This window comes from Anarrhichthys ocellatus, unplaced genomic scaffold, assembly GCF_004355925.1.
Source record: "Anarrhichthys ocellatus isolate YVR2014 unplaced genomic scaffold, GSC_Weel_1.0 scaffold2, whole genome shotgun sequence".
Classification (NCBI taxonomy): Eukaryota; Metazoa; Chordata; class Actinopteri; order Perciformes; family Anarhichadidae; genus Anarrhichthys; species Anarrhichthys ocellatus.
The window spans coordinates 3,670,022-3,688,450 of NW_022280032.1; the positions used below are offsets into that span (position 1 = coordinate 3,670,022).

General features: G+C 42.0%; 1 protein-coding gene across 1 annotated transcript; it reads right to left on the reverse strand.

The window, feature by feature from the left end:
* Positions 1-3,631: 3,631 nt before the first annotated feature.
* On the reverse strand, positions 3,632-5,204 carry cunh11orf96 (chromosome unknown C11orf96 homolog). The gene has a single exon (XM_031869256.1). The coding sequence runs from the start codon at positions 4,824-4,826 to the stop codon at positions 4,446-4,448; it is 381 nt and encodes a 126-aa protein (XP_031725116.1). The 5' UTR covers positions 4,827-5,204; the 3' UTR covers positions 3,632-4,445.
* Between the last annotated feature and the right edge of the window lie 13,225 nt (positions 5,205-18,429).

Here is an 18,429-nt window from a genome sequence, read left to right on the forward strand (position 1 = left end):
TGCCCTTTTAAGCTGTTTTTTCTTTGACCAGGATGTTAACAAAGACACTATGCACATCGCAGGGTCGCGTGAACCCTCTTTTAACTCTCCTACTGTTATCCTGATGATTTTAAGATTCAACTTATTGCTGCTCAGGTCTGGTTCCTTCCTCCGATCCTCTAAGAGGGGACGCTTTAACCTTTAATGAGCTGGAGTGTAATCAGAGCTTCAATCTCAGAGCTTTGGTCCAGACACCAGGCTTTACATTTTTCATTTTGAGGAAAGAAGTGTACAGTTAGTCACACTCTTCCCTCGTCTTTCTGCCAAAATTTTGGTTTGAATCAGTCTCTATAAAATGTATCTCAAACCGTAAGACCCTGAGCATCTGACATGCAGTTAGAATCAGACAGTGAAACTAATTCGGCGAGAAATGTCCTCATACATAGGATTTGGTGGGGACAAAATGTTGTTTGATATATTACATTAATGCTTTTGCACATCTCCTCTGCAACATAAAAATATAGGTTGCTGGAGAAAGTAAGCGGAAAGTGGCGGTCTGAACCGGATCATCCGTCAACCTCATGATGACAAATGTTCTGTTTCTCTCTCTCTCTCTTTCTCGGAACTGTTGTACAACCCTTAAGTAGACTTTCAGTGACGCAAATGCTTCCAGAGTTACATTGCGGCACATAAAAACAGGCAGTAATTCTGCTGTGGATGTGGTCAAGTATGACAGCTCGAGACAAACACTGGCTAATGTGTGTTTTTGTGTGAGAGGGGCATGGAGACATTGTGCTACCAGCTGGTCTTTGTCCATCCTCCTTACAGGAAGACAGGAAGTAACTGTCGTTGATTTAAAAAAAAAAAAGGCAGTTGTGCTTTGTTTGATGTCAGACGCAGCAGCGGGGTCAGGGGTTGTCATGATGGTTTGCTTTGCTTGCTGTGTGCACATATACATATGCAAGACAGTTGGAAGAAAGGCTGGCAGCAATCTGTATTTTTCTTACCGTCGTCAACCAATACCATGAAAAGACCCAAACCGACATTGATCCATTCAAGCATTATTGTTGTCCAAGCACGATTGAAAACACATAAATGAGCCACACTTTGTACATGTTCCTTCATTACAGTAAACATGAGCACTGCAGTTTATTTAGAGTCAACCATATAACCATATATATTGGCCCGGTGTCATAAATACTCACTAGAACACCAAATTTGTATTAATCCCTGATTAAAAATAGTCCCCAACAAATGCTCTATTTACTCCTGTTTGATACACGTTTGCTAAAAACTACAGTGCCCAGCTGTTTTGACAAAGTACATAACCTTTAAAAAATGATGAAACTATATATTTCAGTCTCGTTTTGAGGACGTACAGTATGTCCTCATGTGGGAATCAATTGGCTTGAGGTTAGGTGCCACAGAGAGAGTAGGGAAGTCCGAAAGTGTTACGGACGAACATTTGTTGGTTTGAGTCTTTTCATAGGATTTGTTGACAATAAGTAAAACACTGCTACCCCTTTCTGTCTCACAGACACTGATCTCCAATATGTGTCCGTCACAGACATCACCGTCCAACACTTCAGCCGTCATACGTCTGGAGAGAACATCCCTCTCATCTTGAAGATGTACTTCCTCAGAGTCTACCCGGATGGAAGTCTTGCATCACGTTCCCCTTGTCACCGAGCGGATCGGGAGACAACGGTTATTAGGACGGCCGTGGAGGGCACTTCTGTCATCAGGCTGGAGGTTATCGTGTAACTGAGTTCACTGACGGCAACCTGACATTACTGAACGTGCGTCACCAGCCCAGCATGCATGCAGTAGAGGCAACCAAGTATTGTGTGTTTACATATGGGTCGGATGTCAGTTTAGCTTAACAATAACACTGGAGACGGACAGCCAGTAAAGGCTACATGTCACCTCCCAGTGTCTCGTAACTTCCTCTTTTATGTACTCCTGATTCAGTCATATGCAGTGGCGGCTGGTGGAAAGTTTTCTAGGTAGGGCCATCCAATCAATTACAGCAAACGTCCCAGTATGATTTAATACAAAACAATAAGGTATCAAACACGCATTACTACTTTGCAGTTAAATATTTAACATTTATTCCAACACGAAAAAAAGCAGTAAATAACACTTTGATAAACACGTCAGGACATCTTATTTTTGTCACCCTCACAGGGAATTCAGTATAATATATACGTATATATATATATATATATATATATATATATATATATATATACAGTATATATATACACATGTATATATATATCATATAATAATATTCAGTATAATGTAAAACACACATACATATATAGATAATATCTATATATGTATGTGTGTGTCTATTATATAGATATACAGTATATATCTATATATATATATACACAATATAATATAAGAGAACATGTTTATTTATTGCCCCTATGGACCTTGTTATAGGAGGTCAAGATCAGGAGAAGTAAACATGAAGTGTAATTATGAATACTGATGTTAAATTAAGCTATGATGAGTTTTCACTGTTAATTTAACATCTCAATTAAATGTTGATGCCTCCATGACCACGTTAAGCAGATGAGACTGAGGACAACTATGTAGAAGAAAAGATGTTCACTTTGTCTGATATGTAGCTTGACAGAGTTCTCCATGTGTGTCCTGGTGTTCTCATGTTTCCTTACCTCCTCATTCCTCACTCCCTAACTGTCCGTGCTGGATCTGTCCCCGTTGTTTTAAAAAGCTAAATAAGTTATTAGCATGACGTCATCCAGCTAGCCAAACCTGTCTGGTGTACAGCTAGCAGAGAAGCTTCGCATGTACTGCTTCCCTTTCCCGCTAGTCTGATGTCTGATTGTGAGGTCAGGCTGATCTGGGATCTGCAGAATCTCCACCAAAGTTCTCCTCTCAATCGGGTCTTGGAGGAGTAGTGCTCGCGCTGGCGCTCGCCTGTAGAGACTTCTCCTGACGAGAACGCGCAGCTCGGGGCCAAAGTCGTTTGGCCCCGAGCTGCGCGTTCTCGTCAGCTGAATCTATTTGAGGACGCTGATTGGCTAAATTGTATGTCACTTATTTATATCTTTAATCAGCAATTGTTTAAACTGCTTCATAGACCCGCCTCCTGTGGGCCATTTCTCGATGGCCCCAGCGCTGCTGAGACATGCGGAGAGGCGGCGAGGATGTGCAGGAAAAGCATATATTTTGCGCAGATATCATAATTTTCCATAGCACATTCCATATTTCAAAAACACAAAAATTGACAATTTGTAAAATGTATTATTATTATAATTTTTTTTTTGTGGCTCAAGGTGGGGCCACTATTGGCCAGCTGCCACTGGTCATATGCATTTCTGATGGGATTTTATGTCTTCACCCATAATGTCTCTGTCATACATCAACCAATAGGGTCCATATTGTTTTCTCAGATCTGTTGTCCTGGTGTTGAGACTTGTTGACCTTTGCAGGTCTTTATTATTGATTACATGTCTTAGTTTCTTTCTGTTTCACTGTAGTTAGATGTACTGTATTAAATCAGGATAACAGTGTCAATTCAGTTGATATCAAAAAATGTCTGAATAACACAGAACTCAATGCAGACTTTTGTTCGTTTCAGCAAATGCACTTTCTCAATATAAATCACAGAATGAATTAGACAATGACTCAAAATACTTGAAAATATTTATTAAAGTACATATGGCAAACATTGTAATATATATGTATAAAGTAAAACAAATATAAAGTATAAAGGTTATGATTTTGTTTCAAAGTCAAGTTGACTTTAGAAGTCAGAAAGAGCAATAAAATGTCACATCTACAACTCCACTTGGTTATGATCAAAGAATAAGAGAATAAATAGAGACATTTAGAAAGGCATTTTGATTTGCTCAGGAATTGAAGCAAGAGATTTCATTCACACTGAAGATGTGAAACAAGAGCTTGAACTCTCTTGACAAATACAACGGTACTCTACCGCTTCAGTGACGGCCAGGTCACGTCCGTCGCTCAGTCAAAGTATTTACAGTGTGTGTAATCAGTGTAACTCACAAGATTAATTCAACAGTCCTTTCTATGGTGACTGGTCAAGTAGAAAAATCAGATTTGAACCAAAAATTCCTATACAACTTTAAAATGGAGAAATAAAAACCAACTTTCATCATTCAAGTTTTCCTCACAGACGTGTACAGTAGAAAAGGAATACATTTGAAGAGTGTGCTCAATGCAGCAGCATCTGCTACTTTTTCCACTCATCGCATCTATACAGCAGTATAACCAGCCTGTGCATCTCGGAGCTATACACCTGTTGATATGTTAGTATTAAATGCAGCGTATGACAGCAGCAGCTTACACACAGGCAGGCTGGCAGACAGGCCAGTTTGGTTCAGTTCAGTTGGCCTCCGTTCGAAGCGGCGTCAAGGCGAAAGGGAGGAACACGGGTGGCAGGAGATGGGCACGTCCCACGCCGCTCACTGGGTGGAGTCGGAGTCACTGGAGTCCAGGCTGGCCTGTGTAGGTGTGGGGGTGCAGCTGTGATGGGCAGCCGGCGGGCAATGGAGGGTCTGCGTGCTCCGCCGCAGGTTCTCCAGGGACTGCAGGAAGGAACGGCGTGCCCTCTCCTCCTCCAGGGGCGAAGAACCCTCTTCCTCTACCTCTGCGATCTCAGCAAAGGTGACAGGCTGTGTTTTGAAGCGGGCCTCGCGAGGTCGGCGGGAGCGGCTCTTGCCCCTCGCTGGGCCCTTGGGGACGGGCAGCTGCTGGGGGAACTCCTCCATGGCCGAGGCCATCAGGTGGGCCGGCAGAACGTGGAAGCCGGAGGCCTCCATGACCATCTGACGCACAGCAGCCATTGGTAGAACAGAAGCCCAAATGGAAATTGAATCTGGTTTAAATCAAATGCAACACCAAGCGTGGATACAGCTGAAAGACGACGGCCGACGTCTCAGAACTTAGTTTTTTCTTGCTCTTTCTGGTGCTCTGTCTCTATTTGAAGAGAAGTCTCTGTCTCAGTAGCCACAACACAAGAGTTCGTCCAAAGCCAAACAAATGGACCCTCAAAAACCTCCAAGTCCAGGCACACTGAAAAGTACCAGTCTTAACGAAACAAGAGCCCTTGAGCTGCTCGGGTCAGCATCTGTTCTTCACTCCTCGATGTGAACGCTTCTGTTTCAACTGGTGCCCGATGTCTCTTGTCTCTCTGGCTGTTTCTCGTTTTGTGTTTGTGAATCTCAGTCCGCTGAAGTTAATGCCACTGACAGCTCCAGCACTCTCTTTTATAGCAGCTCACTACCCTCTCTCTCTCTCTCTCTCTCCCTTCTCCGTTTGCCAGGTCCCTCCCTCTTCCCTCCTTCCCTCTCCGTCATGGTTCCAGCCTTCAGAGCAAGACAGCCAGCCAGAGTCACCCTACCAAAATAAACACATGAGGAGAGAATGTGTGTGTGTGTGTGTGTGTGTGTGTGTGTGTGCTTGGGTGAGGGGGCAGAGAGAATTAGAGACAGAAATGGAGACGTAAAATGGATGCAGAACAGAGACACCACAGAAGAGAATAAGAAAAGCCTGATTTGTGCTCGATGCATACGGGAGGGTCACGAGAGCGGCAGGTTTTCAGCTGTCTTTGGTCATAGTTTGTTTCTGCACTGTACTTTTGCTCTGGTTTATGCTCTTAGATGCTTGTTTAAAAAAGGAGATGCACTTATGACTTCTGGTGACTAGTAGTCCTCTTGAATAGATATGTTGAATACACTTATTGTAAGTCGCTTTGGATAAAAGCGTCTGCTAAATGACTGTAAGTCAGTAGACAAGGAAACAGATACACAAACACCAGAGACTCATCAGCAGTCACAGCGTCATCCAAGTCAACGTCATCTTAACTGGAACTGTAATGACTAAATTTACAAGTGTCACCGCCGATGACGGCACATCGGGGTTTGGCGTGTAGATCTGTTGGGTCGCTTACATTCACACTGCAGCTGATGGCGTCCCCATGCAGATTTCTTCTCTCACATGTGACACAGGTCAGATGATCAGAGTGACAAAAAATCTTGATGAAACATTGATGTTTGATATAGAATCACTTTTCTAAGCCATTCAACGCACTTGTGACTTTTAATTTGAATGCTCCAGGAGAAAATAAGCAACCGTTGCACCTCAGCGCGGTCAAAACTCAAACAGACGTATCCTTCCAAAATGTGAAGGCAACACGAGACAAGTGTCACAACAAAACGCATATGTGGTGTCTTTGGTTATTTGTTGCTTAGTTTAATTCATGGTCAGTCGTCAGAGATGGTTGTCGAGTGTCACAACTATGGCTGTCACATACAGTAATGTCGTGGGCGAGGTTAAGGACTGACGCAGAGTGGATGTGATATTCACCACTCCCACAAACACGTCTGGTAAATAAATGAATCAAATATTGTTACCTACTGTACATGAGCCAGGGTTCAGTAAGTGAAAGAGATACGTTTCATTTCTATCTACTTCTGTGACAATAATTGTCTGCGTATATGTGACTCTTTGAACACGAGAAAACCTGCTAAAATAGGCAATTGACTCCCTGGATGAAGTTGCCTTTCTGTTTTTCTTTTCTGGTTCGTCATCTTTGACGTCACGGACATGATGGAAAATAGAGTTCTGCAGAGATAACTTATGTATTTTTGGATTATTGCAGAAAATCAGCTTGTCCCAGGAATGAATGCCGACAGTAACCTTTCACACTAAAAGCAAAAGATGTAATTGGGTGTTAATGTTATTTTTTGTCCAGTAGGAAATCGGCTCGCTTTGCCTAATGTTGTTTACTTACTGTCACGTTTTAGGACGTTGTAAGCCACAGTGTGTTTTATGAAGTGGAGAGATAGTCTAAGGCTAGAAGTATTGAAGCATAAATTAACTTTCTGAAGCAGTAAAATCCTGTCTGATAGCATTATAAACCTTTCAGCAACGCTTTGGTGTCTGATAAGGCTTCAAAGTCATGGCTCTATTTCTCAGACTGGGCCTCATCGCCTCACCAATACCTAAAACAACATGCCTTCATATTGGTAACAGACAGTGGTCATGTCTTTAAAACGACCTTGAACCGTGAACGTTGCCTTTGACACTTGAAAGCAAAAGTTCAGCTCAGAAAACGAGGTCAATGTAGAAAACGGACAAAGTTTTACATTACTTAAAATTTAAATTGAGGATGTAACCATCTGTATATCAGGGCAAAAAACATTGTTTTTCATTATGCAGTATGTAGTATGTAGTATGGGCTTTTTCATTGCACATGAATAAAAGCAGGGTGATGGATAAGTCAGTGACACATCTATAAATCGTATCATAATCCATAATCACAGTGAGTGTCACAGTTAGCACGGCAACATGTACATAACCAGCAGAAACTCGGGGGGCAAACCCGAGTGACACCAGTAGTTACTAATATTAACTTGTAGTATTGCCATCAGTGGCATGGACATCATGCAACGTAAGTCCACTCGCACTGAGGTGACAACTGTTTTGTATTTTAAGGGTCGGCCTCACAGGCTTTCCTTTACCGTGTTTGCATGGGTCTCAGGAGCGACATAGTGGCCTAAAAACGGCTCCCCCGGTTTCGTCATGCATTCCTTAGATGACACCTCAGACGGAGACCAAGTCATCCCGTTTCTTGTCTCATATGCGTGCACACGCGCGCACACACAAACACACACGCACGCACGCACGCACACACACACACACACACACACACACACACACTCAGCGGGGTTGTAAGTGAACTTGCAAATATCTCCTTGCTCTATTCTGAGTAGATATAAGGTCACCCATGATCATGCCAGCAGCTGCTAGTCAACTGACAACACAGGACATTTGTGATTTCGCATGTGTGTGTGTGTGTGTGTGTGTGTGTGCACGCATACAAGTATGTGCATGCTTGATAATTCCATTTCATACAATCACCCATTTGATTTAGCATAAGTGTTTTGTGACATGCTTGCCGGGAATTAGAAGTGTTCTGAGCAGGAACTGTGTGTTTGTGTGTTTGTATGTGTGTGTGTGTGTGTGTGGGTGTGTCCTTGGGGAAGCCTTGTTTTCTTAAAAGAGCCTGCCAAGGCTGCATGTCTTACACACGAGGACATCGTTTGGCAAAAACAATGTCCAGAAAAGCACTGCACCCGTCTTTCAATCACGGCTGTTAAAAGTCCATGTCAGAATATCATCTCACATCTATCCTCTAAAATTAAAGAAGTTATGTGTTGATTTTTTCTTCGATTGTTTCAAAATGATTCTGTTGGCATCAGTGTGTTTGTGATGAGATCCTGGTGCAAAAAAAATACTTGGCAGGTGCTTGGGTGATGTCAATCAAACTCTTGCCAGTCGGAAGAAAAGCAAAAACAGTTTTTCAATCCAGAAATTCAGGGCCGTTCTTTGCTCTTCTTTAAATGAAGAAACTCTCCAGTTCTGATATGAGCGATGCTATTGCAGCATCTTCGCTAACCTTATTAGGAGCCGCCAAGGTTTGTTTAGTCACACACTCCTAAACCACGCCTGCAGCTGCCAGTCGTTCCCCACAGGACACTGATTGGTCGAGTCTGGACTCAAACGCATTACTTGAAGCCTGAGGAGATGGATTTCCATGTGATCTCGTGATATCGCGAAGATCCAACTGCCGCGCAAGGCAAGGTATGCATTGTTGCCTGTAACATTTCGATACAAGTCTGACATTTTTAATTCTTTCACATAGGGGCTTTGATAACGCTTAACGATTTAATTTAAAGATTAAAATTAAACAAAATTTCTGTGTTTGCTCATAAAATGAAATGCTTGTTGAATGGACTTGTTTTTGGTGCTTCACACTTCTGAATGCTGGAATTGATCAACGCATCACTACGGCCTGTCATCCTCCCTTGGTTGGAGCATGTGGCGTGGCGGGACTTGAAAAGGTAGACAAGGTACAACGTAGGTATTTCATGGGCTCTATCCCATCCTGTGTCCTGTATTCAACAGCTGATGACATTTCGGGGGGAATACTTCCAGCAGGGAGCATGGGCAGAGGCAGCTGAGAAATAATCCCCTCCAATCCTCTCCTTGATCACCTACACCACCCTTGTCCCACCCTAAACACACACACACACACACACACACACACACACACACACACACACACCTATTAAAGATGGTTTGCAATAGACTGTCATATATGGATATGCCTGTTAACTGGGGCACTTTAAAGAATTTCTCCGTACAGTTCTTTGTTTTAGACGTTAAAGTATTTGATATTATAACAAACAATAAAATGACTACATGTAATACAAAAGAAGCTTCCTGCAGCGATGAACCGACAGAGAGTTATTGCCCAACTCTACAGCTTTTTAGAGGTTTTGATCCCCTGTTAGCTGCACTAACTGTACTCGTGCAGTGCCTGTTTGCGCCGTGTTTGGTTGTAACATTAGAATATCCAGCATATACCAGCAGAAGTGAACTGCAGTCAATGAGCCGTGGACTGCAGCAGCAATATATCCGCCAAGTGTGAAGTAGACCACATGAACTGTTCTTGATTCCTTGCTTTATAGTTAGATGGTCTAACAGCTCTGATAAATCAGCTGTGCAACCTGCCAAGCACCAAACAACTTTTACTTAGCTCGCTGGAAGTGTGATGGAAAAGGTATCCTAAGTTTGGGAACCACAAAAACTACGCCACTATGTCACTGATATAAGTTCTTCTAAACATAGAGCTATAAAATAGATACATTCCTTTTTCTGCATGCAATAGTTTTCACACAGGTGTCATAATTGATTTGATTTGTGTAGCTTTTTATAACTGACTTTTAAAGGAGCTTACAGCAGCATATTCCTACTGAGATCTCAACTGGAATATGAGCCAATATCAGTGATATAATATGTGTATAAATATTACAGTCCTGGTTACGAAACACGGTCGGAAACAAGGGCAAGGCCTGTCATTGTAATTAACAAGTGGGCTCGACTTTCACTAGGTTCCACTTCATTGGTGTGTAAGTGGGTGTGTGTACAGTATGTTTGTGTGTAGCGAGTGTGCAGGTTGAGTTACAGGGCTCAATGTGAGGGATTACTTTAGGGGCTGACATTATAATTGACATGGAAGATACACCGGTAGAGATGTACACTATGATAAGGATTTGGCAATGCAGTTTGTCTTAATATAGAGTAGATTTGAATGAATTTAATTGAATTAAAGTGCATTGCGAGCATTAATGTGATTCACTGCATGTTAGTTAGTGCGTAGCTGATAGCATGTGCTGAACCAAAAACACAATAGAAGTGACACTGAACAGTAAAGAAATGTGTCTGATCTAAGGGACGCTTCAATCATAGCTCACTTTTAAAAAGTTGGAAATTGAACACAATCTAAATATTTGCAGTTGTTACAGAAACATGTCAAGTCAACTATAAAGAAAGTTTTTTTTCGCCATGGCAATGTAGGTCTGTCCGTCAGTTAGGTTCAGGCAACAAAACGACTTGGTTAGGTTTAGGAATAGATCTTTGTTTGCGTTAAAATAACAACAGCCATAAAAACTGTATTTTCTCGTAGAAATCGCTACGAATGCTGGATGAGACCAGCCTGTGGATTGACATGAACTTTTGTGCAGACGTTTATGATCCCTCCCCCAGAAAAATCCTGAATACCTTTGGTGATCTGCCGACTTTTCGTCTACTGTCACCAGCAGTTTGACACGTTTGGCTCATGTTTATTATCTTTTTGATGGATTGACATAAAACTTTGTAGACATTCATGGTTCCCAGAGAATGAACCAGAGCGATATTATCCTGTGAGATATCTGAACACATACTGGATTGAATTGGCACACAATTATGGAGTAGGTAACTTGGGTATTTTTTGGGTATAGTTGAAAAAATACAAGAGGAGATAAACAGAGGAGAGCTGTGTGTTTATCAGCTGACACTGTGGTGGCCTTTGGCAATACAACGATTATCTGCACTTGTGCAATCAAACTCCAACATGATTCACTGTGCTGAGTGCCCTTTTAACACACTTCTAATTAGGGCACACAATTATATACACAGTCGAAGACAACAACACTTTACCACAGTTACACACAGTCTTATTCACACCCATTCAACTGGCAATTCCATGTTAATTTAGCCTTACAATAAGGGTCACAAGTTAAAGTCAAGCTAGATCCACATGTCTTACACTTACAACTCCTCTGTCCCTATAGACAGATGGTTATTAGAAATGTACAGTCATTGAAAGGATCAAATTTAATAAACAACATATAAGACACAGAGAGAGAGAGAAGAGAGCTAGAGAGAGAGAGAGAGAGAGAGAGAGAGAGAGAGAGAGAGAGAGAAGAGAGCGAGAGAGAGAGAGACAGAGAGAGACAGAGAATATAAAGGCAAATCCATTATCCAGGTCCACGGGGTGAAGAGGTGAGGTACACGCCACAGGCCACATTCCGAACGGGCAAACCACCCTGTACCCACCGAGATAGGACGCCCCTGTTACCATAGCAAACCAAATGTCAGGGGAGAGAAGGGGAACCAAAGTTGGTGAATAACACAACAGCTCAGGTACTGTATGTCTTCTCTCCGCTGAAAGAACTATGAGTGAGCACAATTACAACAATGGACGACAAGTCACACACTAGCTACGAAGTTTTTAGTATTCTGTTATTTTACAGGCACATCTAATGCTTTTGTTTGTGTTGCCACTCTGAAAATGTACTGACAAAAATATAATAGTTGATCTTAATCAAGGTTTTATATGCTTTTAATTCAGACTGCCTGACCTTGAAGACGCATCTCTCACATTGTGTCCGTCCAAGTTATTTTTATTACACAAAAACTGGAAATGCCGCTGTCAGAAGGGCTACATTTGATCAGTCGGTATGATTGATGTGTGATAAAGTCCTTGAGAAATTACTTCAAGGAAACCTTAAATCCCTTAAATTAAGTGTTTTGGCCACAACAGGCACTGTTATCCAAAGTAACATTTCAGCAAAAGTAAACAGTGGTTTACATTTATGCAGCTATGTTCAGTGCAATAAATCAATAAACACTTCATCCTCTGGGGGGGTTGGCCTGGTCCTCCTACCCTCCCTCTCTTGGGACTGAGTCAGTCAGACACCACATGGACAACATGGTTATTTATAGACTGAGACTTGGAGACTGGGAAGGATTCCCATGCAGGAACACTGAGTCTGTTTATGCTGCAAAACCATGAGCATACACAGATGAATGACGTTTTCAGGGCCACAGACAGAGAACACTATTTTTGTTCTATCGCTGTTTGTTTACACTTTTAATTTGGGAAGAATCTAGATGCATCTGAGATCATGTTTACTACATTTATAAGACTATAAAACTAGGGTAATCTATCTTTTAAACATTGTTTGTTGTGGTTGTTTGAAATGTTTGAAATTCTCTTTATATCTGGAAATTAATCAAATGCTCTGACAAATAAATAAAAATCGCAGGATTGTAATAACCTGCCTGTCTTTATAATGATAACTTTAGGGGAGTGGCTTTAGGAGGGAGGCCTGAAGGGACGGTCTGTCAGTGTTGCAGACTTGTTGACTTTCACACTAGATTTAAAGACTTTTGGACCGAGTGATTTGCGGTTTGTTTGAACTTGGGGTTGCACCCTTCATCTTATTCCTCCTACAACACAGACAGGGCACTATACCATCCAGATCACAATTCAGGTCAAAACTGCTTTGTCGGGAGCAACACGTTTCCATCCACTGCAAAAACCAGCAGCTGTACCTTCGTCTTTGCCAGGCCGTCCAACAAAAAGTTTGTCTTGTTCACAAGTGTGAAGCCAGTTAGAGTTCTTGTCCTTGTCCCTGCACTATGGGTGCCTATAACTGTTCATAGGAGAAACATATGTCTTAAATAAATGATTATGAGTCTGCATGCACACTGCATGCATCAGGCGGATTTATTTCCAGTGTTACTGTGGCCAATGATCCATTGATAGGAAGCTTAATGGACCCACTGCTGTGACCTTCCGGTTACAGGATTGTCTCTTGAAATACTCTCACTGTGTAGCGCAAATCGTAGCACTATTAGAAATGTGTTCCCTCTGAATCAGCTTGTGAAGTGTGACCACATTGGCGGTGCATTGCAATCAGCCGTTATGTCTTCAAGATGCCACTGATGACGTGTCTGTTAACAGGTGATCGATGCCAGGCGCTATAACTCACACAGGAAAGACGTGACTTCACAGGGCAGCAGGCGGATGAGAGAGAGAGAGACACAGACAGATAGAGAGAGAGAGAGAGAGAGAGAGAGAGAGAGAGAGAGAGAGAGAGAGAGAGAGAGAGAGAGAGAGAGAGAGAGAGAGAGAGAGAGAGAGAGAGAGAGAGAGAGAGAGAGAGAGAGAGAGAGAGAGAGAGAGAGAGAGAGAGAGCGAGAGAGAGAGACATTAGACCGACTGAGGACATGTTTTCCATTAAATCCAAAATGAGAACAGGGCATTTAAATGAAAATATATATATTTATTTTTATTCATCTATCCTTGACAAATAAACAGACAATCAGAAGAATATATAAGTAATCATCTTTACATTCAAAGAATAGCATCATACAATTAAGTGTCACAAAAACATGCTTTAATGTTGGTTATATAAAGGCAAATCTTATTTTTGTGCGACCATTAAAACAGGTTTGAATCCAACTTGAACAGGTAAGTATTGTGATGGAGGAGTGAAGGATGGAAGAGAGGAGGGAGATGTGACTGTGACTCCCTGTAAGTCCTATAACAAGCAACTGAAGTATCAGGGAAAGAATGTGATGTAGTCCAGCAGCCGATTCGCAAGTTTACGCATTTAGGGAGACGGAAATGTATTTATCTCTCTCAGAGGTTGACCGGAGAGAGAGGCAGCAGCAATATGACCCGACCAAGAAGACGACGTGACCAAGCCGCATAAAAGAGAGTGGAAAAAGTGATAGAAGACAGAGATGGAGAGGTGAAGATGAAGAGGATAATAGGTGAAGGGAGGGGAAGGAGAGGAGGGGGAGGAGGAGGCACAAGAAAGGAGAGAAAACTAAAGTCATGAAGTGGGAGGGGGGAGTGGAGGGGAGGGGGGGAGGACAACGGAGCTGGGAGGGTGAAGTGAATCGGTCAACTTGTTCCCAGAGCAGCTTCCCAGCAAATCACAGCATGACTTCAGACTCCACTTACGACGATATTAAACACACACACACACACACACACACACACACACAGAGTTGTAAAACCAAATACAAGTGTATATTCTTCGTGTATAGTTGGGTGTGTACATTTGGACATTTGCATACAGACTAAAAATGAAATATCTCACTGGCTCACTACACTCCAACCAGTATTTATGACCATTCAAACTTCTCCTGCAGCTTTCCCACAATACAAACACGACAGCTTGGTGGACACTGGAGATCACATTACAGTTATGTACTTCAGGGGGAAAGCTTGCTCCAGAAATTGTAAATTGTTGTTTAATTATTGAACTGCAAAAGTGGCACCGCCCACACTTTTAGCACACAAACTATGAAAAATTGTTACTTAGTGTGGCAGATTCAGTAAATGTGACAATAAGGCTTCAAACATAGGGTGTGACCTTTAATTAATATGTGTAATTTTTGCACTTCCCTGCAGTATTTTTCTATCTCTTTCCACTGTAACAAGCTATAACCAAGAATACGTTAAATGAGATTAAAGCACTACATGAAAATTTAGCACAATATCTTCACCGTGGACAAGAAATTAAAAAAAAAAACCATAACTCTAGCATGTTGCATTTTTGACATCAAAGATCATGACGGATTGAGAAATGCATGTTGAATGGGCCTTTTTCTTGGAGGACGTTTAGTCTCAGCAGGAAAAGCACTGGTGCAAATAATGAACTTAATGATGGCTGAATTCCATTTAGCTGCTTTGATTTCAGGGTCCTGGTGTTGTGCATGCTGGCTTACTGTCATTCTCACTGGAACACTTTGTTTCAGTGTAATTAGTGACACCTGTGCTTTTCCTACTTGGACAAGTCAAAATGTCAAAACCACTCTCAGTGAGGCTACTTAAGCACAGTGGTGCTTTTAAATTCTAACATTCTCAACATGCTGCTGTTCAGCAGCTAACATTTAGAAGGCTCACCGTCTTAGTTAAGTGTTCAGCATGCAAACATTTGCTGATTCGTACAAAACACAAAGTACAGATGAGGCCGATGGGGATGTCATTAGTTAGCAGGTATTTGATTATAAACCAAAGTATGAGACAAATAAACATTTTGACCAAGTGAAGAGATCTTTAAAGTTATTACAAATAATCCCGAGGGGGACACGAATGTCTGTAAAAAATGTCATGGCAATCCTTGCAAATGTTGTTAAGACATTTCACAAAAAATATATATATTGAACCTCATGGTCGTGTGAGAGGAAAACTCTTCGTCTGTTTTGTTCACTGGTACAAAATGAAACTTTGATATTTTACAATGTTCCAGTTCAACTGTTCAGAGGCTGTTTAATCTACAATATACATGTATTCAACCACTGGTGGACTCAGCAAAACGGCCCTCTCAGATGCCCCTATGGTAGAGAAAACATGATAAAGTGTCCTTTATGGCACCCTTCCAGTGGAGAAAACCTGGTGCAGTGCCATATAGGCTGCCCTACATGCTACTTTCTGTGCACTGGTGCCCCCACCAGATGTGCCAATTATATATTTTTTTGCTCCTTGCCCCTCAGACAGCCTGCGTCCGCCACTCAACAGATTGTGCCATATTCAAATAGGTTGAACATGTTCAAACAGCTGGCACATTAATCAAGAATCAAGATGCAAGTCAGTTTGTTACGGTTATACATTCCCCACTGGATTAATTTCATCATCCTTGTGGATCAGATCTTCATAATGCCAGGCAACCTATCTAAAGCTCTGTAAGCAAACACGGTCCGATAGTTTACATTTCGCGTGTCTGCTAATGTGAGACCACAGAGGCTGGAGATCAGGTGGCCACAGTAAACAGCACGGACAGGAAACGTCGCTGGACTGAGGCCTAGGTGTGATCCATACGGTGGCTCCCAGTGGCTCCAGAGGGAGCTAAAAGGGATTCTGATGTGGCTCCCGTAAACCCAAATGTTTCCAGCTCAGCACAACAGGTGTCGGGATCCGGAACATGCAAACAGTGGCTAACACAGGAATGCCGGGCAGCTCGTTAGTTAGCTATCGTGTCACATGCCAAGTTCCTTTACAGGCAGAGTGGAAAATGTCAACAACAGACAGACAGTGCTGGGAAAGTGCTGCAGATACAGGAAGACAATGTCTAATTCTGAGTATGTAGTGGGGAATTAAGATGGCCACATTCATAGAGATACATACAGATAGAAATGTTATTTTCTCTGCTACTTAATTCTAGCTAAATCTATGTGAGCATTTTCCACCAAGGCTTTCTGCAGCTTTAATACTTAATTCACCTTGAAATATAAAATTTGGTTCACTTTAGTGCAGCGGAGCAAGCAGACGTGTACAGTAATGTAGGTTTATTAGAGATTTTTCAACAGCAGCTGCCTTCTTGATGAGACCCGAGAGACTGAACCACAACGCTGGAGGCCGCAAAGCTGAAACAATAAGCTTGAAGATGTTAAAACGCTCCACTGCAGAGTCAATAATCACATAACGAGTGACACAGTTCATACTCGACATAGTATTTGATTTTGAGTTCATTGTGATAAATATATTAAAAAGATTATATACAAATATTGATTAGGTCAGCTTTAAAAATATTTGATACAAATTAAACAGCACAGTACAAAGTATTAAATCCCTGTGAAACAATGAATGCTACCGGTGTACAGTTGACAATTTAACAATCGTATTGCACACATTTTAAGGAGGCGTAGTTCTTTTCTTCCCATTTTGACTATAATCACTTAAATTGAATCCCAACATCGGAACAACCTGTAATCAGTGAGCAGGTGCATGATTTGCTGCAAGACATTTGGTGAAACACAAACACATACTAAGCCCCGATGTCCTGAAGAGAAGACGCTGTTCCAAAACGAAATGTTCAGCCCAGACCTGTTCCACGTTCAGCGCCGTGCTGTTCTCCTCTGGTACAAAATGTCCCGATCTTTGCCTCTCGGGGCTCCTCACCGAGGAGCCAGTGAACGTTGGGCACAGCATGGCACATTTCTCCCCTGCACTGTACCGGAGCTATGACACAACCTGCTGCACTCACTGTGGGGCTTCCACATTAACTCACCCCCTAACGATAATAATACACTTTACTGTATATACACAGAATAGGGGTTTTAGGAAGTGGGCAAACACATACAACACAGGGTCTTGCAGGGAGAAATGGTGTCTGCTGACCCTATTACACAGTACGAGTCCTCAAACCCCCCGTTATATACACAGAAATACATCCTGCAGACTACTTTTCTGTCTTGTGTTAGCAAAGCCGTTTGCTCAGTGAGGCTCGTTATTGTTATTGTCAGGCAGTCTGGGGAAAGATTACGGCCGGCATGTAAGACTGAGACACATCAGCAGACCAAAGTCAGGCAAGAGTCGGAGGGGGAAGCCGAAAAAGAAGTTGCCGGGGTTACAGTGACTGCTGCACTGTTTGAAAATTGAGGCTGCAGTTTACAGAGGCTGTTTAGTTTGAACAGTTCACGGTGGCCTTAACTTTCAGAGAAACTACTGATTGAGCCGTCACTTTACTATACTATCACCCGATCCTGGACCCAGTGTTCTTTGCAACTGCAATTATTGGCCTTTTTAAAGTATTTGGGGCAAATATACGTCCCCCCCACCTACTCATTTCACATCCGTCATTCTGTCACCCTCCATTGCCTCTGCATCCGCTGAAGCCTTGCTGAGCTTATCCCAGTAGAGTGATAGCTCTCCATACTACACATTAGTTTTTAAAATAAAATGTCTGTGAGGGCGACACTCTGCCGCCTCGATCTTCACTTTTTAGCAAGACTTGGCCAATCAACAACAAAAAAGAAACCTAGGTTTCCTTGTCTGTATGCGAGTCTATTGCCCCTCAGTGTTTATAAATTGGGCACCATTTCCAAAAAGTACAGAAGATAAGTAGAACAGAGCTCCTTACTGTTCATCCAACATGGAGGTAAAAACCCCACCCAGTCCTAAAAGTGAGAGGCAGCACTTTAACTTTTAATTTAGTGCTGAGAGAGCCAACATGAAAAAATAGAACTGATCTTTATTAAACAACCTTATCGCATCTTTTGGGTATAGTTACAACAATGGTTGCATAATCTCTCTCGTCTCAGAGATCCTGGCGAGAACCTTCCACTGTCTCCTGTATTTTGCCAACATGGTAACAGATTTCAGAATAGTTTAATGACAAACTTTCCACACAACATGGTATTTTGTGTGAACTTGCCTGTCCCATATACAATTTTAGTGCTGCTACAAAATTAAGGGTTTCAATTCCATTTCATGTATCAAATAAGGTATTTTATGGAAAATAGGACACAATGGAA

What these genes read in the sequence shown, in the direction of transcription:
- cunh11orf96 (XM_031869256.1), bottom strand. Translation starts at nt 4,826, where the DNA reads ATGGCTGCTGTGCGTCAGATGGTCATGGAGGCCTCCGGCTTCCACGTT.